This window comes from Staurois parvus, unplaced genomic scaffold, assembly GCF_062004578.1.
Source record: "Staurois parvus isolate SC_StPar_1 unplaced genomic scaffold, SC_StPar_1.0 ptg001255l, whole genome shotgun sequence".
In the NCBI taxonomy this organism is placed as follows: Eukaryota; Metazoa; Chordata; class Amphibia; order Anura; family Ranidae; genus Staurois; species Staurois parvus.
Window position 1 is genome coordinate 1087806 of NW_028319051.1, and position 1558 is coordinate 1089363.

The 1558-nt window shown below is 51.3% G+C and overlaps 1 protein-coding gene across 1 annotated transcript; it reads left to right on the forward strand.

The window, feature by feature from the left end:
• Positions 1-205: 205 nt before the first annotated feature.
• On the forward strand, positions 206-1198 carry LOC149437780 (uncharacterized; the record flags this gene model as incomplete). The annotated part of the gene is made up of 1 exon (XM_089660639.1): positions 206-1198. A coding segment is annotated over one exon (639 nt), but the record flags the coding sequence as incomplete, so codon positions are not given.
• Positions 1199-1558: the final 360 nt, after the last annotated feature.

The window sequence follows — 1558 nt, forward strand, 5'->3', positions numbered from 1 at the left end:
GTTTGGATGCGTCTTTGTATGCGTCGCACTCGTTTAGGATAGGGGCTGCTACGGAGGCGGCCAGGTGGGGGCTGTCGGAGGATGTGGTGAAGCGCATAGGTAGGTGGGATTCCCAGAGTTTTCGCCTGTACGTTCGGCCGCATTTGTTGCGGGCTTAGTGGGCGGTCCTGTGGTTTGGGTTGTGGGAGGTTGTTGCGGTTCTGTCTCTGTGCTGTTTTGTTCTGGCGGTATTGTTTCTTTTCTTTCAGGTGGAGCGGTGTGCCTGGTGTGGATCCTGGGTCACTCGTATGTTTTTTGGGGGGCCAGGCGGGCGGATGTTCGGCCTAATGGCAGGCAGCTGGGGTTGGATAGACGGGAGGTTTGTGTCCGCTGGTTAGGTGTGCCGGGCATGTTGTGGAGTCGTGTTGTGCCAGAGGTGCGGCGTTTTGCGCGGCTGGATAGGCCACCGGATGTGTTGGTGATTCACGCGGGTGGCAACGATTTGGGGGGTAGGTCCATGCGGGAGCTGGTTAGAGATGTCAAGCTGGATTTTCTTCTGTTGCGGCGTGAGTTTCCGGGGCTGGTGGTGGTGTGGTCTGACATGGTCGCCCGCACTTCTTGGCGCTTGGCGCGGTCGGTGGAGCGGCTCAACAAGGCCAGGATTAAGGTCAACCGGGAGGTGGGGCGCTTTTTTAGTCGTAATGGGGGATTGGTGGTTCGGCATGTGGAGTTGGAGGTGGATACTTGGTGGTACCTTCGCAGTGATGGAGTGCATTTGAATGCGGTGGGCACGGATTTGTGGTCCCTGGAGCTGCAGGACGGCATTCTACGGGCGGTTCGTTTGTGGCGTGGCACGCATGGGTAAGGGCTTACCCAGCGTGCTGTGGCGGTTGTTGGTCTTTGGAGGCGGTTCTCATCTTGGAAGGAAAACAATGGTGTGGGACCCCATCCGAGGTATGGGGGGCCCGGTGGATATTCCCAGTTAACCAAGGTTTAGCTGGAAGGTGGTGGTGCTGCACTGCGGACGGTATGGTTGTCTCCGAGCTGGTTGGTTGCGGCTGGAGGCCTAGTGTATAGGGTTGTCCGCAGGTGCATTTTGGATCGTTTGTGGGTGCCTTTGAAGACCAACAACAATTCTTTGGTTTCGTTAAGGAACGGTTGATGTATGTAAATTGTGAAGTTGTTAATAAAAGGCCATGTTGGCCATTTACTCCAAAAATGGTGTCATGTTTTTTGTAATGTTTATTTGGTTAAGGGGGGGGGGGGGGGTTTGGGGTGGTAAGGATAGGCAATGGTGGAAGTAGGAGTGGACAAGCCTATCTATGGTGCAGTAGTCATGGATCAAATGCAACCTGCATAGGTGTTAACCTAGACTAAGTATCACATATATGAATAAATGGATACAAATAATGTATACTGTATATAATATATCAAATGTATTTATATAATAATTACATAATATACAGCATATTATTATTATACAGGATTTATATAGACAGGTTTGGATGACGATAGTGCAAACCATCCGTTGTGTTGCCCTATGGACTATATTGTCCTTTGAAAACCAAGTTGTGTAGGT